The sequence below is a fragment of the Ciconia boyciana genome, chromosome 4, assembly GCF_034638445.1.
Source record: "Ciconia boyciana chromosome 4, ASM3463844v1, whole genome shotgun sequence".
Taxonomy (NCBI): Eukaryota; Metazoa; Chordata; class Aves; order Ciconiiformes; family Ciconiidae; genus Ciconia; species Ciconia boyciana.
This window is the reverse complement of record NC_132937.1, coordinates 44,002,688-44,027,191: the sequence shown is the minus strand read 5'-3', so window position 1 is coordinate 44,027,191 and position 24,504 is coordinate 44,002,688. Positions and strand designations below refer to the sequence as shown.

At 38.1% G+C, this 24,504-nt stretch overlaps 1 protein-coding gene across 1 annotated transcript in view; it reads left to right on the top strand.

Annotated features, from left to right (window-relative positions):
* Positions 1-1,349: 1,349 nt before the first annotated feature.
* Positions 1,350-24,504, top strand: part of SV2C (synaptic vesicle glycoprotein 2C) — an 82,394-nt gene continuing 59,239 nt past the window's right edge. Inside the window, exon 1 of the mRNA XM_072859405.1 lies at positions 1,350-1,929. Within this exon, the coding sequence (XP_072715506.1) occupies positions 1,350-1,929 (580 nt within the window). The remainder of the gene's footprint in view (positions 1,930-24,504) is intronic.

Here is a 24,504-nt window from a genome sequence, read left to right as displayed (position 1 = left end):
TTTTCCCCAAGCTGGAAGCAGGTGGTGTATTCTCAGAACCACCGCTACAGAAATTTTAGCTTGCTCTCTCCCAGAGGTGAGGCTTCTGCAATCCAGTTGCAGTGCCCAGATTCACCCTGCCTTAGTTTTAGACACATGAATAATGGTACAGTTCTGCAATTTATTTCAGCTGCTCTAACTATGGAATGTTGCCAAAGAAGGATCCTGCATTTCCTCCCTCCCTCTGCTTGCACGCTGCTGCTGTTTCTTTCTACTACCCCTAGAGATCATGCAGATGTGTGATGAGCAAATTGCCTTGATGATATGCCTGAAAACTTCCCAGAAAAGAAGGGAATGGTTAGTCTCCAGTCAAATAAGCAAGCTGCTCTTGACTCATTGTGTCTGCATTTATGATCCTGGGGCTGCATAAAGGAAGAGATGGAAAGGTACAGCAGGGGACCAGGGAGGGGGACTGGGACAAAATGTCTTGGTGCTTTCATGCAGCTAGATTGGCGTGAGCTCATGCCAGACTAACACACTGTGGGGCGAATTAGCTGATGCTACACAGTTGCTCCAGGCTACCTCTACTGTCACTATGGACAGGAGAGAGAGGGATGTGTCTCTCTATGATTTAGGTATTGGAAATCTCCAAAGTGTGAAAGTGCCATCACTCCCGTCCACTCAGCTCCTTGCGCTGATTTTTTTGGGGTGGGACTACATATTGCTAAGAGTCAGCGTGGATGCACTGTGAATGCATTGGCCAAGTTCAGTCAGTTTTGAGAGACTGGTACAGGTCTCAGGAATATTGACTCCCTACAAGATTTGTGTAAGTGGGAGGCTGGACAGAGGACAGATATTTCATGGTAACTCATTGAGAGAAAAGCTAACATTTGTAGCCTTTTATTACATAGCGGGGCATTCAAATGGGGAAGGACACTGCAGACAGAGTCAATATGATGTATGGTGCATGGAATTGCTTGTTTTCTTTCAGAATAAAACCTGGTATCCATTGAAAGACTAGAGTGTAAGAAATGTCATTCTGAAAACTGCTGTCAATATTAAGTTTCTCTTCAGGGTATTTTCCACATAACCTGGGATATTTGCATCTCTGAAGAAAATCCAGGTTTGTATATTTGAAGCCCTGAACTGTGGTGTCCAGTCCTTAAATGAAGATTGGTACGATATCAGTGTGAAGAAGCAACTAAAAAGGAGCAAAGTATAAACTTTTTTCTCTCATGTTTTGCAGGTTGAATATTACAGCTTCACATGTACCTGGGCTTTTTCTACTGATGTCCAACACGCAATAGATATTCTAAGCAGTATTCAGCAGGTCCCTCTGCAGCATAACGGCAATCCTTCTTTGATACAAGATGGAGGAAACATACAAAGATAGGACTTCATTAGTGAAAGGGGCAAAAGATATTGCCAAAGAGGTGAAGAGGCAAGCGGTGAAAAAAGTGAATAAAGCTGTTGACAAAGCTCAGGATGGCTACACACAGAGGTCCTACAACCGATTCCAGGATGAGGAAGATGACGATGATTACTATGTCCAAGGAGGAAATTATGGTGTAGAAGCTAATGATGATGAAGGATCAAGTGAAGCAACTGAAGGGCATGATGAAGATGATGAAATTTATGAAGGGGAGTATCAGGGAATCCCCAACATGGGGCAGGGCAAGGATGGCATGATGGCCTTAGGTCAGCCTATGCGTGATGAATATAAGGATCGTCATGAACTGGAAACAGAGAGAAAAGCTGATGAAGAAGAGCTAGCACAGCAGTACGAACTGATAATACAAGAATGTGGCCATGGTCGTTTCCAGTGGGCCCTCTTCTTTGTGTTGGGAATGGCCCTAATGGCTGACGGGGTTGAAGTTTTTGTAGTTGGATTTGTGTTGCCCAGTGCTGAAACAGATATGTGTATACCCAATTCTGGATCAGGATGGCTTGGTGAGTAAAGTCTTTGCTCTGTTTTTGTCCTATTACAAGTGTTGCTTACAGTACACCTAAATATGTATTTGTCAACACCAAAGCTTATATAAAAATATGTTTGTATTGAATATAAATAAGCAAGCCACAAAGTGCATTAACAGCTAATATGGATTTAATGAAGATTATAATTTTATTTTTTAGATAATTGTTTTCTTTTTCAGTCAGTAAGCATAAAGAAATCGCTAAGGTGGAAGACTGCACAGTAAAACTTGAGAGGGATACATTTTGTTCTCGTATACAAGAGTGGACATCCAGATGAACTAATTTTAAAAAAAAACCAACCACAGTCAGAATATGGGGGCTTTGCTGGATTTATACAGGTGTAATAAAGAGTAGATGATACAATTGTCCAGCAACGTTGTCATACTGCATGGGAGCCTTCCCAAGGGTGAGGTGGAATGCAATCTGGGAAATGCAGGAAATCCACGGAAAATGCTGTCTAGCCTTTTCCCTCCTTTCGTCTGTTACTCCTTTTATCCCAATGACTGTTCTCTAGCCATCCAAAAAGTATAATGTTTATTTTGAGTCGGGGGGACAGAAGGCAGCAGGACAAATGGCTGAAGATGAGCCTGGGGTATGCTTTTTGTGTCTGTTCAGTTGATGGGAATGGGCTGTGTCTCATCCTTTTGCCTCTTCCCTCCCGTGGTGCAGCAAATAGGCAGGCTGAGCCAGCCTTGCGTGACTCGGTGAGAGCAGTAGCGCTGCAAGCAGGTCTGTGCGTGCCCTCCCTGGGCATGCCCGTGCACAGCAGATAAAGCAAGACTCTCATGGGGCAGGGCCATGGAGAAAGGGTGTAGAAATGGTTCCCCAAGGAAGAAAGGAGCATGGGGGCTTGAGACGTGGCAGAAAATGGAATATATGTGTGTAGATAAGGGGCTTGGGCCTGAAGGACCCAGGCTATTACAGAAAAGGAAGGCTTCTTATAAAATATTTAGGAACCTTTGTCTTCTAGCAGATGTACTGTTCCCTGCCTCTTTACAGTGCATGATTCTGTTGCAACAGTCTCATTTTAACTTAGCTCAGTTTCCTGATTTTATTCCTTTGCTCACTATCAATTAGAAGGACCCTAAGATACTAACTGCATTAAAATTAGATTCAGAATTCTAAATTGCACAAGGCTATTTGTGCTATTTAAATAACATAGAAGCTTTCTTGGTAGACCATTAAGCCCATGACAGGTGGATTCCTGACATATTGATATTAGTAGTTTGGCTCTATAGGTTTCAGTAAAGTGGACTGTATTCACCCTCATTTACATCTCTAAGCCTCCCTCAGTGTCAGAGGATCATGAGTGGAAACAGGAGCTGAGTTCTCAGATGGCTGGGTCCTTTGAGGCATCCCTTGCCATTTGATCCTTTGTTGTTAGAAATTAACTACTCTGCCTGTTTCTACAATGCATTGATTAAATTTCTAATAAAAGAAATTAAATTATCTAAGTTTTTATGGTTAAAGAGGCTGCATGCATATAATCTGTTTGGTACTGCTTGTTTACACAAATTTACAAACATCATATTTGTCATGCTTGGACTTGTGAGTTTTCAGATCTACTTCTTCCAGAAAAAAGGTGCATAAACATGTCTATTTATAGCCATTTTGGAGCTCTAGAAGTAATTCAAAAAGTGGAGAGGAAGAAGAGAAACGAAAACAACCCCAAAAGGTATCTCTAGATAAACGTTACTGTGTCAGTGCAGATAATAACACAGAATACATTTTATAAAAGCAGTGTACGCCCAACTTGCTTTCAATGTGATTTTGTTACCCAGTACTTGGCAGTTGAGGACATCTTTAAACTCTACTAATCAATTTTTATAAATCCTTTCTATTGCTGGAACGAAAACAGTGGATCTCAACCCCAGTTTTTAATTACTGATAACCTTGGTTTTTTTAACACACACACACCCTCCCAACACATTGAATGGTCAAAGTTGTCTTTGTTCTCCACGACGATAACAGTATAAGTGTAGACACCAAATCTCTCTGCAATTAGTTTGTATGGGGTTAAAGAAAAGAACAAGGTTATGCAACATTAAGAGGGAGCTTCATGATGCTTACACATGCAGTAGCTTACCGATCCGCATGTGCAGTTCCTTCCATTTACATTAAATGTTAAACTGGGAAATGGATCTTTTAATAATTAAGACATTCTGAACACTTTAGTACTCCTGACTTCTCTGATTGTCAAGTTATGAGTGTGGAGAACATGGCTGTAATGCTTTTTCTTTGTTACACCTGCTATATAGAATTGAAACTTGGGGGCAAATACATTATATTTTCTAAAAATAGTGTTTAATTTAAACAGTTGCAGTAAGCATTATGGAGGTGTCTGGAATTGGGAGTGGGGAGTATTGTCCCTGCAGTAGCAGGTGGCCATGAGGATTTACAGCCACATGTTAGGGTGTGACACATGTCAAAAAGAGGGTTGAGGACTTCCATGTCACTAGACTTACGATGCGGTCTTGAGATATATTGGAATGACTCTGTCAATGTTTAATTAAAATTCAGTACAGAAGGTGTTAAATACCTCATAGATATATATATATATGTGTGTTCATATATAAAAGGCGCTTGCTGATAAAATTAAGGAAACAGCTCTGGAAGGCTTAGGTGTACAAGCAATGTATTCTCATGCCTAAAATACAGAGGTTGTAATGGGTATCCCTGTATCTTCCTTTTGTAATACTATAACACTAGCCTATGCGTTGGGGTATTAATGAACAAATAATTCTATGCTAAAAGATTAACATACAAAAGCAGGAAAGAACAGAGATAAAGCAGTTTCTTTCCAACTGTGTATCGAAGGCATGGCAACACATGGTGGTTTTATCAATAAGTTCACATAAATGGTATTACTTGTCCATTGCTAATAGAAATATATTGTAGACTGCAATCCATCAGTACACTGATGAACACATTGCTTATAGCCAGTGCAGATATACAGCCTTTGCAGACAGCATAACCATAATTCCAGTGATACAAAATATTCATCAGGCAGTGAATGCTTAGTGAAAGCATTTTTATATGATGATAACTAGGCCCTCACAGCCATGCATTTTTATTACTTTGCTGTTGTGATTTCACATCATAATTACATCCTAACTGGGGTCTTCCAGACAGGCATAATTTGTTTTCATTATTATAATTCCGAAATCCAGAGGGCTTTAATGTTGTTAGAATGCTAAAGTCATGGGACCACTGCTAGAAGTTATGAGGTGGAATTGGTACACATATACAATATTTATTTTCCAGGCAATTTTCTATGCTGTTAAGAAGCACACTAAGAACATGTTAATTTTTCATTGAAAAAACACTCATTGACTGAGGTGTAAAAACTGATTTCTCATACGTCATGCCATGATAACTTATTAGGGAACATAAGCTAACTAAAAGCATGTGACAATATTCATAGAGCCTCCCTGTTGCTTTTGTTTTATTTACTTGCACCAGGAAAATTTCCCAAATTCCCTCCCTGTTGACCCTTGTATGAGCTTGAGGTCACTTTTAATTAATCAGCAGCAGCGTTTCAGAGCCCATAAAGTTACATGATGAAAGCGCTGATCAAAATCATGAACTGGTTTCTCGATGCCTTTGAGTTAAATAATAAAATAATATATTTTTTCACCTCCAAGCAGTTGTTTTATTAAAAATAGGGAAGCTGACTTGCTTAAACTCTTCCAAGATTGTATTGATGTGTCACTAAGCACAAGGGAAAGGCCTCTCACCCTGCTCTATAACTTGGCTGTACTTGTGAACTCCTGCACCTATGTGGATCCACGCTGACCTCTTGGGTTCTGGCACCAATGAGGCAGGGCTGTACCTTCATGAGACAGGTTGTAGGCTGAGTCCTGAAGATGTTGTTTTAACTTTTTTCCTGCGTGCATCTTATCCCTTTGGTTTTACATGCAGCTCAGAACTGGACTGATTTAAGTTAATTCTCTGGGCTCTGATTTGGGTGTACTTTTCTACGTAACTTTGTTTCTATGTCTTCTCATGCAGATGGTTCTTAAATTTCATAGATTTTTTTTTTCTATAAAATTTAAATTATGGTCTTTTCTTTCCTCAGCATCTCTGCATCTGAAATAATGAAATATTCTTTACCCTAAGCTAGGCAAACCTAGCCTTTCCTAGCTATATCTGTTCAGGATGCCATGCCACTGCTGACCATCTCCTCACTGGTTCCCCCATGGGACCTGTAAGTGCTCACTTTCACGTGCAAGACTCTTGACAGATGCAGTGTTGTCACCATTGCTAGCAGTGGATACAGGCTGACTGCTGTTTGACTGGCCCAGTCTTCGTAAACTCAGTTGGCACATTTTTCAGACAGAAACCTCCATCCCTTTTTTGTACTTTATCACCTCAGCACCAGGAAAAAAAAATCATATAAAGGTCTCAGGATTAAGTGATTATCTTCTTTAAACCTTTTTTTTTGGTTCATGCCAACAAAACCTGACAACTGGTTAGCCACTCATATGCTCTGACTGCCATCCTTTCCAGAGGCCAATGGTTCCTTATTGCTTCCTGACAGTGTCCCTGGTCTGTTTCGAATCCATATATCATCCTGTGTATGAAGTTTAGACTGAATGATCTTTTGAGCATAAATAGCCTTTTTTTGTCCTGTGTTACTTACCATTGTGTGAAGCAATGTGTTACCCAAGTCCTTGATAAGGGCTCATAGATAGTACAGTAACAAAACCAGAAATAATCTTTATATGTAAAAGATATTCTTAGTTGATTAGCCATACAGACAGTTTCTTCTGTCTAAAACACTCAGGTGTCATGGTAAATCACTGGGCTGATAATACAGGTATTGTGAATATTAATAGCAACAAATAGCTTGCTTTGGAAATCAAAGAACTTTCTGAAACGCCATGTTTAGTGTCAAATAATGCCTTGATGTAATAGTTTTCTCTATTATCAGAATATCATAGTCACATTTTGTATAATATTTGTAGGAATAGTATCAGAGGCGTTAACTAGGTCTTTTGGGCTGAAGTAGTTTTCAGACTGGGACAACAGGCATGTGTCTACCAATTCTGCATTGATTGCGAATTTGCATATTAGCTGGTTTAATGTAATGCTTCCTACATCTACTCTGTCTTAAAACCTACTAAACAAAACCCAGCATAATTCTAATCCAGACAGTCACAGAATCATAGAATAGAATCATAGAATCATTTAGGTTGGAAAAGACCTTTAAGATCATCAAATCCAACTGTTAACCTAGCACTGCCAGTTCACCACTAAACCATGTCCCTAAGCACCTCATCCAAACGGCTTTTAAATACCTCCAGGGATGGTGACTCAACCACTTCCCTGGGAAGCCTGTTCCAATGCTTGACAACCCTTTCAGTTGTCAATTTTTGGTGAAGAAATTTTTCCTAATGTCCAATCTAAACCTGCCCTGGTGCAAATTCAGGCCATATCCCTTTGTCCTATCACTTGTTACCTGGGAGAAGAGACCGACCCCCACCTCTCTACAACCTCCTTTCAGGTAGTTGCAGAGAGCGATAAGGTCTCCCCTCAGCCTCCTTTTCTCCAGGCTAAACAACCCCATTTCCCTCAGCCGCTCCTCATAAGACTTGTTCTCCAGACCCTTCACCAGCTTCATTGCTCCTCTTTGCACATACTCCAGCACTGCAATGTCTTTCTCGTAGTGAGGGGCCCAAAACTGAACACAGTATTTGAGGTGCAGCCTCACCAGTGCCGAGTACAAAGGGATGATCACTTCCCTAGTCCTGCTGGCCACACTATTTCTGATAGAAGCCAGGATGCTATTGGCCTTTTTGGCCACCTGGGCACACTGCTGGCTCATGTTCAGCTAGCTATTGAACAACACCCCCAGATCCTTTTCCACTAGGCAGCTTTCCAGCCACTCTTCCCCAAGCCTGTAGCGTTGCAGGGATTTGTTGTGATCCAAGTGCAGGACCCGGCACGTAGCCTTGTTGAACCTCATACAATTGGCCCCAGCCCTTCGATCCAGTCTGTACTTCTGTAGACCCTTTCTCCCCTCAAGCAGATCAACGCTCCCACCCAACTTTGGTGTTGTCTGCAAACTTACTGAGGGTGCACTCAATCCCCTCATCTGCATCATTGATAAAGATTTTAAACAGAACTGGCCCCAGTATTGAGCCCTGGGGGACACCACTTGTGACCGGCCGCCAACTGGAGTAAACTCCATTCACCACCACTCTTTGGGCCCGGCCATCCAGCCAGTTCTTTACCCAGCAAAGTGTGCACCTGTCCAAGCCATGAGCAGCCAGTTTCTCCAGGAGAATGCTGTGGGAAATGGTGTCAAAGGCTTTACTAAAGTCTAGGTAGACAACATCCACAGCCTTTCCGTTGTCCACTAAGCAGGACATCTTGTCATAGAAGGAGAACAGGTTAGTCAAGCAGGACCTGCCTTTCATAAGCCCATGACTGGCCCTGATCCCCTGGTTGTCCTGTAGGTGCCATGTGATGGCACTCAAGATGATCTGCTCCATAACCTTCCCCAGTTATGGTCCTTCCTCTTACATGTGACAAAGTGCTCCCCAGAGGCTCAATAGTTTGGTGTGAAGTGCTTATAAACTCTGCTAAGAATACCAGATGATGAATACTGAATTCCAAACACCACACTCCCCCCCAGTTTAAAAAAGTACTAGCTTGCCAGATCTTTTCTGCTTAATTTTATTCTGGTTTTGCACTGATCTTTTGCAACAACATTCTATTCAACAACAAATACCTTCCATGAAATTTATCAATGACAAATACAAGTACTTCACCTGGGACGGAATGACCCAAATCACTGGTACAGGCTAGGTACTGACCTGCTAGGTAGAAAACAGCTCTGCAGAAGAGGATCTAGGGCTCCTAGTAGGAAACAAGTTGAACATGGGTCAGCAATGCATTGCAGCAATGAAGGCTAACCGCATTCTGGGCTGCATTGGCAAGAGTGTCCAGTAAGTAGAGGGAAGTGATTATTTTCCTTTCTCGACACTAGTGAGGCCCCATGTGGAATTCTCTGTCCTGTTGTGGAGCCACCTGAAAGAAGAGATTAACAAATTAGGGCGAATCCAGTAAAGGACCAGCAAGGTGGTTAGAGGGCTGGAATACATGGCATACAAAAAGAAGCAAAAGGAACTGGGCTTGTTTAGCTTGAAGAAAAGAGGTCTAAGAGTGGATCTGTCTGTACTATTTGGTGACGTAATTGAGGAGGGCTATAGAGAAGGTGGAATCAAATTTTTCTCAGAAGAACACAGGATGTTGGAAGTTGCAACCAGGGAACTTCTGGTATAAAGAAGAAAGTTCACAGTGAGGTGGTCAACCACTGGAAGAAATTGCATAGAGAAGCTGTGGAATCTTTCAGAGATTTTAAAAAGTTGACTGAATAAGGCCCAGAGGAATGTGCTCTAGCTCTGAAGGTAAACCTGCTTTTAGCAGGAGTTCAGACTAGAGGTCTCCAAAGGTTCCTCCCAACTCAAGTTTTTCTGATTCCATAAATTAAAAAATAACTGTCTGTAAATGTACAACACTTCCAGCTTCCTATAACTAAAAGAGATATTGCAGTTGTTACACTTGACTAAACCTTTAAAGGAAAGAGTGTTCTGAACTCATGGCTTGTACACAGGCTTGCTGGCTTAAACACAGACTAGAGTCTAAATTCGTTTGGGTGAGATCATATAGCTCGAGTTATTTGTTCTCCTCCTGAGCCTGTATGGATTTTCTCTGGATCTGGCAGAAATCTGGGAGCATGCGACAAAATGTCAGGGTATAAAGGACTGCAGGACCTGAGTCTGAGAAGACCATTTTGTAAATATTCAGGCATCTACATGCCTAGAGGAATTCTCCAACGTGCTTAGGCACCTCACTACATCACTAAATACCTTGCACACATCCTTACAGACATAAATATATGGACAAATCCGGAATTAAATTGTTATTCTCAGACTGTGGTTTCCCATTTTCATGCTTGGATAGGTTTCCTTCACGTAACTTGTTGCTGAAGCAATAAAATTCCCTTTTAGAGAGATTTCTCTTGTTGTGGTTGTTCAAACTAAAATGATCTTAAGCAAAATTTTATGTTGAGTTTTCTTGGACATTCAGTGCTTGTGATATTCCTTTGTTTTCCCACCTATTAAGGAGCTATAAATTCTCTGTGTAGGCCAGATACCTACAGATGTTGTGATTTGCAGGGGAGGAGGAGCTTTCTTGGGATTGCTAATCTCTTTTGAGGACTATGATTTAATATGGAAGCTAAAGATTTTGTCTTTGTTAATTGATGGTTAAGTAAAAATTTTATCACAAGGTTTTTCTTTTTGCCAATTGTAAATAAAAGTTTGCTTAAAGCTCAAAAAAAGGCCATGAAAACTCAATATATTGATCTTAATGATCTATTAAGATTACTCCTATTTGTGAATTCATTAATGCTGTTTTTAACCAGTCTCGTTTATGTTAGCTGATGTTACAGTTGTGGGTTAACTGAAATTCTATCTTCAGGGCCAAGTCCAGAATTCAATGACTGAAAACTAAGGAAGTATAATACTGAGCAGCTGATTTTCTGTTTTCCTTTTCTTCTTAAAATTCAGACATTTAAGACCTTATTTCAAAACAAAATCTACTTCAGGCATTATGGTTGTCTCTTATCTATTCAATTCCAATGATACTTAGTTTTGACAGCATGCTTCCTCCATATACTACCATGCAGGAGACAGGAACAGTTAACCATATATTTGACACATCTTTACTTATTAGAAGGTCTGAACTTTAATAGATTGTCACAAACCTGTCCTTACACAGCAATGAGTAAAACTCCTTCCTGCTGCTGTAAGTAAGCATCTATGTATAGCACTGTTCTCTTTTATTGTTAAATACTATTATAGGTCGTTAGATACAGGTGAGATTTATTGTGTGTTCCTGCATAGAATACAGTAGGAGAAAGTGAGTGAGTGTCTTCTTGTTATATTCCAGCTGTTAGCATGGTACCAGATGTGTCATGACATAAGAGACCACAAGTGATGTAAAATAAAGGAAAACCAGGCTCTGCTACTCTGTATTTTACTGTTACGTGCAGCTAGTAGATGTGCTCCTGTAGAGTTCCAGGGAAGATCTGTATTTTTATTATGGAAAGCATGTTGAAGTTTTTTTTTTTAATTATTTTAGACTTCAGGGGATAGATACTCAGTTACTGATATTCAGTACTCAAGATATTAAATACTAATTTTTTAATGTGCACTCTTGGCTGTGGTATAATTTTTATTGAAGAGAGCACAGATGTCAAAATGTTAGGTACTTATATATGGGTCTGAGAATTACTGCATTCACGAGAAATGCATCTAGGTTAAGGATACTTAATGAAACCATAGCAGACCTTTGAGTGTGAGGAATCTCATTGATGTAACAGTGAGAATCCATTGTACTTACAGTTAATAGTAGTAATAAATCTTTAGCAGCGATAGAAAGATTTAGAAATAGAGCTGCAGTCATTGAAATGTGCACTAAATATTCCGGAGCAAGGTGAAAACTGGGTGGTAGGATTAATGTCTTATTTCTTCAGGAGGAGAACCCAGAAATACAAATGCCATCATGCATGCTGTTCACCTTTGGTACAGTCCAGTTCCCTTACCATGACCTTATTAAAGCACTCCTCCTGCAGTGTTTTTTCTGCTTGCCTTCCAAACACAATTATTTGAGGGAGAAAAATTACGAGGCACATCCTTATCCATTCTAAGCAGCTACATTATGTGGATTGGTGGAGAGGGTGGTTAAGTTTGTTTTTCTTTTCTGAGGGGAAAAAAGGGACAGTGGAGAGAGTATGCAATGTAATTTTTTTCTGTTATGAACTGGACTAAATCTGTATCACATGGAGTATCATGGGCTTGTCACAAGACAGGAACTGTGTGCACAGATTTGAACAATTAATGAAATGCAGTGTATTCAGTCCTCTGCGCTGTTGCAGGCTCCCATTATAAGCCAGTATTTAAGGTGGGTCACAGCTGCCCTCTTTTTCTGAGGATGACGTTGTTCCCAAACCACCTTATTGAAGCCAGTGCTAACAGGGGGAACAATACCACCATGTCAAATGTTTTTCCTCTTACACAGATTTCCTGCATGCAGCTTTACTGAGGAATACAAGCTATTGGACACTGTTAACGTACATGTTCCCTCTTTGCTCTTAAAGAGTTTCACCATTTAGCCTGGGGTTAAATATAATGTTTCCCTGGTTCAATACGCAGTTTCAGTCATGCAGTTTTAACCTGAGTAACTCACTCAATACAAACCAACATGAAATGACTGCATTGCAGTTCATTGCTGAGAGCCTTGGTGTTTGTATGCACTTTCAGCACAGCCAAATGCCATTTTAACCAACTTATCTTTTGAGAGCTCTGTAAGTGATGTAATACTTACTTATTACCTTTTTTTTGTTAAATGGACCTAACTGCATTTGTATACCTTGGAATAATGTCAGAGATCAATCAGTGTATGTACAGCTAGTGAAGTACTAGGTCACTTTTTGAGCAAGACATTTGTTGCCAGAATATAACATTTCTTCAAGGTTTAAGCTATGCTTGCTTCAGCTGAATTCAATGAGTGCATGGATATTGGGAAAACTGCTTTTATTTAAATTATGAAAAATACAGCCTGCAATTGGGATAACGTATGTACTTGTGAAGATTGTATGAGTAGCGGGTAAGATACTTGTACATTTAACCACTTACAAACATACGTTACCTATATATGCCTGTACTGTTTATTTGCACACAAAAATAAAGCTAAATAATTATGTGCTTGTAGTTATCTTCAAATCTCTGTCTCGGAGACTGATTATGTCTAAAATAGTTAAAAATCACTGGGCTGATTTTTTATGCACTGCAGGTTATTTTCTGGCTCTGCCTGTCCCATCACAGATCAGTGATTTTACCATTTATGTCACACAAATTTATAATCTTACAAAAGTGGCCAAAAGAAGGAAATGCCTCCCGAAGGAAAAGCCTGAGGGCCAGGGTGATTTCACACATTTAATTTGGCTGTCACCTCCACTTTTTCCTCCCTCTCTCAACTGCCATGGGATCTCTGGCTGATGGTATATCATTTCTTAAATCAATGTGTCAAATGGAGTTTTTTAACCAAACTGACCATTTTAAATATGATGGTGGCACTCTCTTCCAAGTCCCTGTTCGGTTAATTCTTCAACGCAATTAAGTTATGATCTGCAAGCTTTCATTTATAGAAATGTTGATCTTCATTATTTGTGTATTTGTAGCTCTAATTTTGCATCTTGTGTCAAATGTTGAGCTGTAAAATGAAAGAGAGGACGTATGAGGTCCTCAGCAAGAAGAAGAAATATTTTCACAGATAAAGTGTTAATGAACTTCATTAAGACATGTAACAAACATAATTTAATGGCTCTTTGTCATAGCTGAGTAAATTTCTTCCTATGCATTTTTTCCATGGATTTAATCAATCAAGGATTTTAGAACCTTTTGAAGTTTGACTTGTCATTTTATCTTATACTATCAGTATTTTGAAGAATTTAAAGCAAATCATATATTGTGATAGATATGGTTTGAAATAGTTATTTATTCCAGACCTTTGGCTTGCTTAAGGGAATGTCAGTGCTGAAAAGTATGGAACACAATTAATTTTTTAATCTACTCTGACCACATTTTATGGCAGATGTAATGCTTTCCTTGCGATGGGTACATCTATTCTCACTGTATACACCTGATTCCCTTGTTTGAAGTACCAGTTTGGTATTGTTTCAAATATATGGAATATCACTACTTTCAGAGCTGATGCAGAATCAAAGTCACTGTACTATGCAAGTATAAATACTTAAATGAAAGAATGATACTGAGTTATTGCTAGAATAGATCCATGAATATGACGTATGTAAATTTTTTAAACTATTCATGCAAAAACTTGTTTAACAACAGCTAAAGTGATAGTTAACAATTTGTCCAGGACACTGTTATTTACTGACATTTATAATAATAAAAAAGTTTATTTTTTCATTTATTCTTACCCATTTTTCAATACTTTGTCAGCTCTATACAGAATGGGAAGGCTTGATAGGAGGGGATGATATAAAAGTAAGGTTTTGCAATTTCCTGTACTACAACAAACTAACAGGCCACAGGAGTCCAGAAGGAATTACTCACAGATTTGTTATGTGACTAGAACTGTGGGTGACTTAGGGAAGTTCTGTCCACAATTTTATTTTCATTGGAGAATCTCAGATTTTACACCCACTCTACCCAGGCCAACTCTACTTACTACTCAGACTTCTAGATGGGCAAAAGAATAAACTATTCTCTTCCCTACCACTAACTTTCAAATGTTGTTCCCTGGCTCTCTTAAACCAATGACCTTTTTACCCAACATCTACTAGTCGTTGTTCCAGCTAGTGGAAACAAAGCCAAGAGTTTTTGATGACACATTACATATGTCAAGTTATTCTAGCTTTTCTTAACAAGTAAGCTTTTCTCAGGATACACATGTGATGGACAGTGTCTTCAGAGACTCACAGAAACCCGTTTATCAGGCAGACAGAAGGTTTTATCTGACTTTTTTGGGGGGATAGTAGAAAGCTGGGAGAGTAATATAAAGTAGGGAAATTAAGAAAATGGTGTAAAGTGACACTGGCTTTACATCCATAGCATTAAAAAAGGTCTACATTCTCAAGGATCGGCAAAGGGGGGCCATTTGCAAATTTCTTCATGTCATGTTAGCTGGATTTAAATTATTTGCTGTATACTGGTTAGCAGTGGAGAGCCTCATATGAAGTTAAGGGAGTATGGATAAATATAACCCATGTGATGCATAACGGTCTATTGTGCTGCGTATTGCTTTTGTCTAGCATTTGTCAGACCTCCTCATTTTCACAGAGCACAAGTATTTTCCTAATCCGCTAGAATTCAGGGCAATTTTCAAGGTTTGTTCTGAAGCTGCCACTAGCAAGTCTTGTTAAACAGAGATCATGAACTGATAGATACAGTCATCTAACCAATTTTCCATTTAGACATTACAACAGTGCCTCCTGGCACTATTGTAAATACGTAATCAAAAAGCCTGTTTAGTATCACCAGCACCTGCAGGTGTATTGGCACCACACAGAGGATTATTCTGATCTGTTATTCTTCATTCTGACATTGGATTAGTTAATGTGTTTCATGGACTCTAAATGGGAAAGCAGAAAGAAGATGTGGGACCATTAGCAACGGAACTTTCCTTTTTCACTCCTATGCTGTTGTGTGCTAGGTGAGGTAGACCAGGTCTTTTGTCAGGCACTTTGGGAGATGTGTGAGTTTCAGACCCTTATTACTTTTGGTAACCTGTTCCTAATGATGTTAGGCCTAATTCAATGTCTTCTTCTGAAACCAGTGGAAGGTCTTTGGTTTTGTTTTTTGGGTTTTTTTTTTTTTTTTTTTTTTTTTAGCATCGTTTCTCTTCTCCCACCCTTTCATTTCATTGGAACAAAGGTGGTAACAGCCACAGATGAAGCAAAATTTAAAAAAGTTATTTCTCCTATTTACAAGGAAATAAGTTTACACAATACTGGAATATAGTTACACTAAGGAGAGTTAATGGCAGATTAAACACTGAATAAATAATCAACTGTTAGCTTTAATATTGTAGGTACCTTCACTAGGAGCATAGTTTTATTAATTAGTTCTTAGTATCACGTGCTTTGATTTGCTGATTTGGATGCATCTGTTATTAATGCAGGTGTATATACTGTGGGCTTTTTGTTTTAATTCAGCACTAAATAGAAGTTAGTGATATTCAGGGACTGTGCTCTATTTTGAGTCAGAAGCAAGACTAGGCAAATAAGAAATTAACATTCAGGCAATAAAACATGTAGCCAAAATGAACAGTTTTGATATGAAATGAGACGATTAATGTAGATGACTGCATGGGCAATTTAAAGCTTTAGTGAAATATATTTTTTTGCTTTGAAATTTAATTAATCCGAGCACATTGCACAGTGCTATGCACTGTTCAATCATATTCAGCATTTATAATCATTCTGATTCTCAGGATTGCCATGGAAGTGCATTTCAAATTGCAAAGTCACAGCAATTTCTAGCATGACAGGGTCAATTCAGAGCTGGGCAAAGAGTGCATTGAATTTCACATCTAAATCTGAGAGTACAAAAATCCAGAGGAACTTCTGCAGTTGCAGTGGAAGAAAACAGGAATTAGGGGTATTAGGACAGCTTAACTAGGTGTGTTTTATCCAAAGCTTGTCTGTTAGGATTTTCTCGCTAGTGCCAGAGGGAACTGTTGGATCAAATGAGAAGATAATGTGAAAATAGTATGTTCAGTGATAACACCTAGGGAATCTGTCAACAGCTTCACGTCATCACCTGGGATTACCTGAGTTTTTGATAAAGTCTGTGCTCTATATATTGCGTATTGGTAACAACCATCATGTAAAAATATTGTTTATATGGGTAGAAAAAGACCACATATTGGCTGGTTCTTACAGCCCCATGTTGCTAAATTTGAATGCTAATTGATTATTTCTGTTGTGAGTATCAAGGAAGCCATGCTTTGGTCTTTTTTTCTATAATGCATTGTTGATTTAGCTAGCCAAGCAATAGCAGTATGAAATAGCAGTGTGCTGCTGTTTCACTGGCACACTGAAACTGGTAGTGTGCACTGCCAGTGTACAGTTTGTAAATGATTCTAATGAAGAAGATGAAATAACTCTGATCAATTTTTTATCCCAAGAAATCTGTTATGGAATAAATAAAAATGATGCTAGCATCTGGTAGTAGATGGCACTTTTTTAAAAGACTTAGTTATTGGCATAACGTTCTTAAAGCAGAAGTGATTATGACAATGTACTGCAAAGGTACTGGTTTACCATATTCTCTATTTTGCTGCCTTATCAGAAAATACAGCTGTGAAGAAAATTCCCCATCCTACCGAGTAATCTATTACCTGCCACAATCTCTGCAGTTACTGAGCTTCTTCTATGCATTTATTAATTTATCTAATTTAGATCTGAGGAAAAGCAGGAGCAGTTATTCCTTTTGTTATTACAGTGTTTCAATTAAAATAATATCTGAGTACACAGGAAACTCATCTATTAAGACAAAGTATTATTTCATTAGTAAAAAAAATGTATCAGCACACCTGCTTGTGTAAATTTTAGATATATTATAAGGTGAACATCCTTAGAACTGTAAGGAGAGTTAATAGCATACAGACTCTTAAAGCAAGAAAATATTTTGTTTTTCAAGTTAACAGATAATGTAAAGGTCCAGAGCTAAATCACCTTGTTCAGCACTTAATACATAAACCAGAAGTAGTCTCCTTAGCCCAATGAGAGGAAAGAGGGAGGCAAAATGCCAATTTTTTTCCTGTTGGAAGTAAATTGAGCCTTACACCACAAACAATTCAGGTTGTAAATCTCACACCTGAGATACAGGAAACAGATTAAAAGTAGACATATTAGGTACATAAATTTAATACAGGCATGCCAGAGGAAACAAAAAAATTAACTAATACCTGAATGAAATTTGTGCGAATGATTGTTGTGGAACCCTTTGTCACGTGGATTGTATTTGGAACCCTTTAACTTTCACGCGGATGGTATTTCTGTTATAGCACTGGAAAAGGTTTGGTCAAACCTTTCCAGCTATGGGTTTTCATCTCTGGGATTTCCCTCAGGGTGAACACAATGGAGTAGATTCATGATTTGGAAATAGATGCAAGTGGTTTTCCTGGAAAAAACTGTGGTATTTTTTTATTTCATGGAGAGGACAGAATCGTTCTCACTTCTCCTTTCCTCCCAAGAAAAAAAATTGTCTTCCTGGCTCATCTTTGACCTTTGTAAGAGCACACTGGGTGATGCGTTTGGGTAGCCACACTGCGAGACCGTTTTCACTTAAGTCTCTATGTTAAATCAAGACAAATATATTGTAGGTATTTGTTGGTCTAAAATTTTGTTGACCTAAAATTTTGTGTTGTCAAATTTTGTCTTACATTAGATGCTTTCTGCTTTTTGAGTATGCCATAAGTACCATTCACTCAGTTTCAATTGTCTTCCAACTATCTTGGAGGTTCCATAGTGGGCTTCTACATCTACTTCCTTTTTTGACTTCAGTTCTCTGGAAAATTTGGACTTGATCATTTTGAAAGGGAAAAAGTATAGAAAGAAATGTAGGTTTTTTCTTTTTAACTTCCATTTAATATTTTGTGCTTTTTCTAGGCTTTATCTTTGTTTTGTATTTGTGAGGCTTCTCTTTAGAAGTACAGTACTTGGCTACCTCATGACAGTTTTCCTTTGATTAAATCACTCATGGAATTATGCCTGTCATACTGTTACAAAACTGTATTGTTTGAGTTGCTTGTGTTGCTGATGATGTTTTTTCCCTTATTATCTTAAAGATCGTAAATAGGTATGCACATAGAACTGTCGAGTTACTTGCTCTTTCATTTTTCTTTCTACACTGGTCAACTGAGTATGATCTTGCTTTTGCTCAGCTTTGCTTTCAGTTCCATTTTCCTGACTTTCATGGTTGAGTTCCTCTACCAAATATTGCAGTTCATCAGTATTGTCTGAGAACAGGATCATTTTGTCTAAGAATCAGATACAGTTCACTTGATTTCTATTTATGTGAGGTTTCTGGATTCATATCAGATTGAATGTCATCAGATGTTTTGTAGGTATGTTTGAAAGTGGTATAAGGAAGTGCTTGTTTTCTTTTTTGTGTTGATGGAGCAGAGGGAGTATTTATTGTATTGTTTTATTTGATTGATTTGAGCTATGAATTATATGCTATGTATTTTTGGTAGCCTTTACATCAGACCATTTACCTGAGTTGTTTTCCTATGTAAATACTAGAGAAACAGACTTTTAGAAATTAATAAACATTTATTAAAACTTGTTTTGGATTGAAGCAATATTTCTTAGTTTTCTCCCCTTCATGAAAACATTAATGTTTCTATATTGCTCAGCATGTTTCAGAAGAGGAGATGAGGTTGTCTTTTTTTTCACTGATCTCACTGGGATTCAGTATCTTTCTTCATCTCAATGAGTGTGAATTTATATCTTTCTTTAGTTATTATGGAGATAAAGTTGTTCTTTTTTACTGACTGTGAAGGATATCCAGAATGTCTTGTGCACTAAGCAGCTAAAAAATATACAAAAGCTAAATGGTCTCTCATGCAAAGACTTGTCACATTGGAATTATTACTATTAGAGAACTAAGCATACAGGTTACACAGCTGCAAGTCACACTCAAAGGTCCAAGAATCACTGCAGTGTGACAGACACTGATAGACACTGTACTTCTATACTGAGACTGAAGATTCAGCATTAATTTTAAAATAGCTTTACACCTTTCGTGTGTTTAAACAGATAAACCCTGTTACCATGATTGCTAAAAACAATTCTAGCAACGTAATAGTAAGTAAAACTTGACTGTTTGTAAATATATCTATCAAGCAGAAGAGCAAAAAGCTTCAAAACAGATGTGTAATTAAGCATCTGCACTAGAGAGTATGAAATTGCAGAGTGAAGCCTGTCTGCAGCTGTCCTGAAAGGGAATGCAGAAAGAGTGGATTAGTCTGAAGAGTAGTAGTAGAAAAAGAGCCTGATATGCTGTAGCATTTGGGGATTTGCATATGTCGCATATTATTAGGTAAGAGCAATCATTTAGCATCCGAAGTTAAGACACAAAATGATTGCTGTGGGAAACAGCTAGCACTTAGATAAAGGAAATCCATGGCTTGAGAAGTCTTGAACTTGCAAAGGCTCACACAAAGTTTTAATTTTAGTTAATATGGTGGCTGGCTCACACATTTGTTGGAAAACAGTACCCATCAACTTTTTCAGATGGCTGAACAATTAATGTTCTACTCCTTTACCCACTTAGATCTACACCTTAAAAATTTACCATTCCATAAATATAGAGCTTGTTGTTCCACCACTTCAAGCACTGATTAGAGGAAAGAAGAAATAGTTGTTACAGAGGAATATTAGTTTGTGGTAGTTCTTTATGTGGAATGTTGGAGTGTTCGTACCTCTGAGGAGGTGAATGGCATAATGTAACAAATAAGAACTGAAGATCCAATATTCTGACTACACAGACGGTTTTAGACATCCAAAGCCAGTGGCTTTAGAAAATTGATTTCTTCTGCCAGTTCTGGAGTTATTACAGTTTTCTTATATGTGTTGTCTTAATGGAAAAGTGTTTGCTTTAATTACCTCCTATTATAAACAGTTAATTAGACGTTATGTTTGACTGAAGTTGGTTGCTGCATGAATTGCAATTCTTTCAAAGTCTTTTCTGATCAAAGAAACTAATAACACTTTATAATTAAGTATAGCTCTGAAAGAGTATCATCTTTAAACTCTGAATATGCTGCTTATCAGGGTTAAAACAAAGAAAAATCTGGATATTCTTACTCATTATGCTACTTACAGGCATTGAAGTTCTTCACTATGAATTGTTATATTCTAAGCAATAGCATATGGGAAGATTCTAGTACAAGTAAATAAAACACTGATTAAAGTACAGTATATTTCTTAGAAAGGAGTTTTTCTCCTCTTGGAGCTGTCTTAGGACCATATTTATAATCTTGTTTTCCAAAATATAATTAATATTTTAGTCTTATTTTTAGAGTCTTTTTTTAATGGGAGTACTTTTTCCAGCTGTATGAAATGCGTTCCACACTCAGACAAATTACCTAAACAACACAACAGGAAAAAAACAGCTTCAGGCTGATTTTATATCTACTTTATAATAGGTGTGTTAAAGCAAAAGATGACCATCAGTGAGTCCCATAGGCTGTCTCTGTTGCAAGGAAGTCTGACTTTACTGACTTTACTTTCATCGCTTTATTTTCTCCCAGTGAAGTGTATACTTACAGACTGATTTCTCAGCAGAGTTTGGCTATCATTTAGATACCAGACTATGAATTGCAACAGGCAGTGGCAAATAATGAAGTTTTGGCAGCACAAGGAATAAAATACTGTTTAACTGAACCTCAGTGACTGATCATGCATGTATTCTTATCCCCTTGCTTAAATTGCCCATAACTAGTGGGCAATTTGGATTTGGATACTGAGGAAGTTCTTGGTCAGCTGCTTCGTAAAGTTAAGCTGCTGCTAGCAACCAGAAAGATGCTGTGTGCACATCCGTTTAAAAAAGATCTAGCCACCTGGTCGCCAAAGTGTGTGCATGGTGTAAACCAATTCCAGACTCGGGTGCCCTCATCTGAAGGGGATGCAAGCGTGTATTTTGTACATTTGTATAATGGGGAAAATCATTAAAGTATGTAGAATTTCTGCTGTGGAAAGAAAATACAGGTGGTTAAAACTCGGTAAAAGAACAACAAAAGAGAATAATCACTTTAGCATGGTGTGAGTTTCTTTTCAGCTGCCACTTGCCTCTTCTCAGTGCCTTTCCACCAAATGACAGCATTTGAGATTACATGTTACTTTGTGGGGAAAATCAAAGATTTGTGTTACAGATATCATTAGTAGTCTTTGTATTTTAAAATAAATTTTAATTTTTAAAAATATGTTTCTAGGACCGTGCTGGATGTCAAATCAGTCTGTGCCTTGTGCTATATGAGATAACTTCTTTAGAGGCACAAATGTGCTGTAGCAAAAAGAAGAAGAAAAGCAGCCAGTTTTGTGATCAGTAGTAGCCGCTCAAAAAGCGAGCACCACCCTCAGGATGACACGCTAGATTAAAATCTACATATGTATATGTACACCCATACAATTATTGTTTTGATGACCAGTGTTTAAAAGTAATGAGAAAAGGGAGCAAGGTCTGACCAACAACAGGATATTTAATTTTTACATATATAAATTTATGCAAAATGTAATATGTGATTTGTGAAAGGTATACAAAAAATTATAGTGTTTTCGCCACGAGATTTATATTCTGACCAGTGGCATGACATAATAAACAAGAGCTACAGAGGCTGGAAAGGACAGGATGATGAAGGGTAAAATGATAATCTGATGTCATTGGTTTCTTTCATTTGTTAGGTGGGTTTTCAGCTATTGTAACTGTTCATAGTTAGAGTTCTTCTTTGCCATTTGTCACTTTTATGGCTTATTGTGAATATTGCTGTGGGGGAAGGGAAGGTCTTAAGGAATTATTTGAAAGTTGAGAGGAAGGGGACTTCCTTTATGGTCTGCCGGCAGGGTTATGTTCTGTATAAAGAGAGACAGAAAATATGAAAAAGAAGACAGACAGGAAAATGCACTGAAACAGGTATTATTGGTAGCTGCAGTAGGTTCAGGATGGAAGGGATACAGATCTTTGGTTGGGGAGAGGGATCGTGGAGGGTCTGCAAGGCAACTAGGAAAAAATTCAAAGTTAATATAATGGGAAAGAATGAGCTAATGGTGCAGCTCAGAGAGAAGCTAATTTATAGCAGTTTATGGATAGGAGGAGAATACTGTTTTTAGCAGAATCTTTTAAATGCTTTTCAGGAGAATTACATGGTATAAGAAAGGCCAAAGCCCAGTACAATAACCAAAGGACTTGTCACCAAAAAGAAAGGTTGATGTTTCTAAACTTGAAGACTTGGAAACTTTTTTCTTTCATTGTTCATAGTGTTTTGATATTTATGTGCATCACAAGGAAAGTAGTTGCTTGGTAAAATTAAGATTATTTGCACAAAATATTTCAAAATTATCTATATAAAGAAATACAAAACTATTTGATTGGCCTACTCTAAGTATTTCTAATATTAGTGTTGACTGGGAAAGCCCAACAATGTTTATGTATGAAAGAATGTAAGGAATTTCGCTTTAAGAGTAAAAATTAGCCATTTTATTTGCCTTTTTGAAATCAGCCTGCTGGCAATGCAGCTATCTAACTATTTTTGCTAAGTTCTTTCAACTAATATTGACAAGTAAGCACCAGCTCTGCTGGATGGAGTTTCCAAACTGCTTGTAAGTACTGGTCTACCTGCAGCGTGGTACAGTAACCCTGCCCACAGGAGAGATATTAAAGCAGTTGGGCAAATATGCCAAGCCACTCGCCCAGTTTGGTCTCTTTAGGACCAGAAAATGTGCAAGCTGTATGTGCATTCTCAGGAAAATCTCAATTATTGGAATAAAAATTTCTGATCAGAATGAAGGAGCTATCTGACAAAGGTCGGTTTCTAAACACCTCTAAACCAAAAAGAGTATTGTAGTGTCTGTGTTCTTCCTGGACTAAGAGGAAAGAGAACAAAGATATCTTAGGAATTCTGCAAATTCTGGATTTACCTACATTCTCATCAATATCTTTTGATGAAAGACTAAGATCCCAGTAATAGCTAGAAAATATCCATTGACAAAAGTTGTTTTGAGAAGACATTTAACTGTTGTTCTTAAGGAGCTTGTTGGTCTTTCTTAGGTAAAGAGATAGTTAATGTTCCTGTGATGAGCAGCGATGGATCTGTCATCCTGTCCTGAGGGACTCATGGAGAAGACAGTCAGTCTAGAAATACTTTGTTCTTATTTGATGTTGGCTAAAAAGGCAGCTGCAGAAAAGACTGATTTGCTAGTATTGGTCACAATCAATGGCAAAGGGCATTGATAAAAACAGCATACTCACCTAACCAAAATATAACTCTCTTGCTAATATACATTTAACACGATGCGTGTTTTATCAAATGTTTTAAAACTACGTCTCATAAGGAAGCAGCAGCGGAAACTACTTGTACAAAACGTGAGGGGGGAAAAGGGACATTTTGGGGGGCATGAGACCCTGCAGATGTCAACACTTCAGATGTTAAGGTCTGGAATTCCAAGCATAGAAATACTGATGAGTGACCTCTACAATAATATGCAGTTAACCAAGTCCAGGCATTTGAGTATTTCTTTCAGCTTTCTTTCCATTCCAACTACCTTCTGCAGGACAGAGGTAATTCTTTTGGAAGCCAGAATTTTGCACAACAGCAATTAAAGCCCAGCAGAGTTGCTGGGGAATTTGTCCTTTCTTGTGGCTGATCGAAAAGAGGGATTGCTAGTACTTTAGCTGCTTCCAGCTACTTCATATTTAAGACCTGCTCTGTAGTAGATGTATAAGATGGTAGCAACTGCTAGGAAGATAAAACCCAATCTGGGAAGTTCAATAAGAAAGTAGGTGGAAAAAGAAAAATACATGTATCAAACAAAATACAAATCTGGTTGGTTCTGTCCAAAGCTTGGGAACTACTTTCTCTTCTGAAAGTCTGCTCAATGTGTTGTGCATCTTTGCCAAATGTCCCACAGAAGGTTTGTCCGTGGAAAGGAAATAATGTACAATATGCTAAGATGTGAATGGTCAGAGTGTTAAATATGTCGATGTAGGTTTCTGTGGAAAGTCCTTCACGTTGAAAACATCATTAACATTTAAAATAAAATCACCCCAAAATAATTTTTCCCTATCTCACTTTAATATATGTGGCTAAACGGTATTGTATCTGTTCAAAATTCTTTGAAAAAAACAAAACAAAACAAAACATTCCAATGTTTTTCTGTATACAGGACAGTGCCTTTTTAAATAAAGCAGTACCCTGTAGTAGGAGGGAGAAAAAAACAATCAAACT